Here is an 832-nt window from a genome sequence, read left to right on the forward strand (position 1 = left end):
CCCAAGGACCCTGGTTTTATAAACTGTTCTCGATTAGAAGTAAGATTGTTTATATATATAATACGGAATAATTAAATCTGCTGTGCAATTGTGTATATAAATATTATTAGTGTACTTTAATAGTCGGTGATCTATCAGAAATCACGTAAAAAAGTTTATTTTGGCCTCCAGAAAGGGTCCTTATAAGTCCTTATTTCAACATTGTGTCTTATACTATGAACCGGTGATGTGTTTAGTTACGCGCGTGTTTACGTGTTTATTTACGTACTCGTTTGTCGCTTTGCAGGCACTCGCGAGTCGGCGTTCGTGCACGCCATCTCGGCGGCGGGCGTCGCGCACTCGGTGACTCGCGCCTGCAGCAGTGGCGACCTCAACAAGTGCGGCTGCGACCGCAGCGTCAGAGGCACGTCGGCCGAGGGCTTCCAGTGGTCGGGCTGCTCGGACAACGTCGCCTACGGGACGACGTTCTCAGCTGAGTTCGTCGACGCACGCGACCGCGCGAAGGGCGCCAGGTCCCCGCGCAGTCTCATGAACCTTCACAATAACAACGCAGGTCGCATGGTAAGTAGTAGAGAGGTGCGAGATCGGCCCGTGCGTAGCTTGTGCGCTTATAGAGCTCGATCGAGTGACAAGTAGGCACTAATCTTTGTGTGTATCAGCCGTAAACTAAGCGGAAAATAGTATTACCTGTCAATACTGTGCATGTTCTTGTCTAGCTGCGTGGGTACGTTACCTACATTCACAACGTATCTCCTGTATTCACGCATGTATGCATAGAAGGTGTGTGTGTGTGTGTGTGTGTGCGTGTGTGTGTGTGTGTGTGTGTGTGTGT

General features: G+C 49.3%; 1 protein-coding gene across 1 annotated transcript in view; it reads left to right on the top strand.

Moving 5' to 3' along the window:
• LOC106819736 (protein Wnt-4-like) overlaps positions 1 to 561 on the top strand; it is a gene marked incomplete at its 3' end in the record, with an annotated part of 1,387 nt that extends 826 nt beyond the window's left edge. The window contains exon 2 of the mRNA XM_014824331.1: positions 287 to 561. Within this exon, the coding sequence (XP_014679817.1) occupies positions 287 to 561 (275 nt within the window). The remainder of the gene's footprint in view (positions 1 to 286) is intronic.
• Between the last annotated feature and the right edge of the window lie 271 nt (positions 562 to 832).

The sequence above is a fragment of the Priapulus caudatus genome, unplaced genomic scaffold (genome assembly GCF_000485595.1).
Source record: "Priapulus caudatus unplaced genomic scaffold, Priapulus_caudatus-5.0.1 Scaffold4271, whole genome shotgun sequence".
Taxonomy (NCBI): domain Eukaryota; kingdom Metazoa; phylum Priapulida; class Priapulimorpha; order Priapulimorphida; family Priapulidae; genus Priapulus; species Priapulus caudatus.